Raw genomic sequence first — 1,718 nt, 5'->3', positions numbered from 1 at the left:
CCATCGAGTATGTTGTCGAGAAAATCAACGCTAAAAAATTATTTGCGGTAAGTAGTACTAGGTTGAAGAGGAATGTGGACGATATTAAGGAGGATGATGATGAAGAAGAAAAAGATGATGATGATGAAGAAGAAGAAGATGATGGTGATGATGAAGATGATGATGATGGTGATGATGAAGATGATGATGATGATATCATTCTCAATAACAATGATGATGACGATGAACGTGAGGATGGCAATGATGATGAAGATCGCGATGGTGGCAAGGACGATGACGTCATTTTGGAGAATGTCAATAATAATTATTATGGTGATGGTTATTATTATAATACTTTGACCGGCAAAAAGAGTATTAACGGACCTAAAGATGAAAGATCAAATAAAGTTGGTCGTGATATTTGGGATAGTAATAATGATAATAATAATAATGATAATAATAATGATGATGATAATAATAATAATAATAATAGACTTTCTATGAGCCACAGCAAAAAAACTGAAGCTGATAACAGCCCCGACAACAAAAATAACATTCACGACAACGCAATCAGCAAAGCATACCCCAGCAGCAGCAACAACGACGCCACGAGTTCTGTGGCTCATAATTCAGCCGCACCAAAAAACGAAGGCAATCAAAAAATTTTAAATGACTATTCTGCAAGAGCAGATCAGACATACGATGATGCCAGCGTATTCAAAAGGCCTAATGTAAATTTAAGAGCGGTCGATGATAACATCTCTAAAAAAGCCATTCATGCAACACCATTCAAATCGTCGTCGTCGCCATCTTTGTTGTCTTCGTCTTCATCATCTTTACTCTCATCATCTGCATCACCATCGTCGTCATCATCTGCATTATTCTCGCAGTCATCTACTCACTCAGAACATTCTCGTAGAGTAAAACGATCTCGAAATAATTTAAAATCTTCCTCCTCCTCCTCCTCGTTCTCATCTCAATCGACTCCATCTGAGAACTCACTGTTGCCATCAGATAAACTTCCATCTCGTTCTTCATCAGAAATATCACCATCAAAAACATCAGCATTAGAACCTTCAGAAACACTACTAGCAGCAACCACAACAACTACAGCCCACACAGCCACAACCACAACAGCCACAAAATACATCATCAAACTCATCTACGCCGACTCGAAATGTAGCGATCGGTTTGCGCCCATTGCCGCAATAGACATGTACGTCAACAAATCGGTCCAAGCCTTCCTCGGACCGACATGCGAATTTGCACTGGCACCGATTGCTCGATACGCAGCTTTCTGGAACATTCCTATTTTATCCGCGGGAATCGGAAGTGCTGCAAAGGCTTTCAACGATAAACAAGAAGTCTTCCGAATGCTGACCAGAATGACCAGTTCCTTCCGTCAGCTGGGCAAATTTTTGGTGGAAAGTCTACGGCAGGAGTTTGGTTGGAAGTACATGCCGATCCTCTACGAGAAATACTTTGATGGAGTGCACAGCAGTCTGGGAAGTGCGAGTGATGAGTGTGTTGGGTGCGAGAGAGAGGCGAGAAACATCAAGAGCAGAAGGAAGAACAACAACAGCAAGAAAGAGGACAACCGTCCCCAGCCATGCTACTTCACGATGGAGGCCATCTTTGATGAGCTGACGACGGGGGGAAGGTCATTGTACAGGGCCGAGGTGGACTCCACAAACATCTATGAACGTGTTCACAATGTGTCTAAACGGGGCAGAAGTTAG

At 42.1% G+C, this 1,718-nt stretch overlaps 1 protein-coding gene across 1 annotated transcript in view; it reads left to right on the top strand.

The window, feature by feature from the left end:
- Positions 1–1,718, top strand: part of HELRODRAFT_166252 (hypothetical protein) — a gene marked incomplete at both ends in the record, with an annotated part of 5,840 nt that extends 4,122 nt beyond the window's left edge. The window contains one exon of the mRNA XM_009033225.1: positions 234–1,718. Within this exon, the coding sequence (XP_009031473.1) occupies positions 234–1,718 (1,485 nt within the window). The remainder of the gene's footprint in view (positions 1–233) is intronic.

Source organism: Helobdella robusta, assembly GCF_000326865.2.
Source record: "Helobdella robusta unplaced genomic scaffold HELROscaffold_9, whole genome shotgun sequence".
In the NCBI taxonomy this organism is placed as follows: domain Eukaryota; kingdom Metazoa; phylum Annelida; class Clitellata; order Rhynchobdellida; family Glossiphoniidae; genus Helobdella; species Helobdella robusta.
This window is presented reverse-complemented; position numbering and strand designations above follow the sequence as displayed.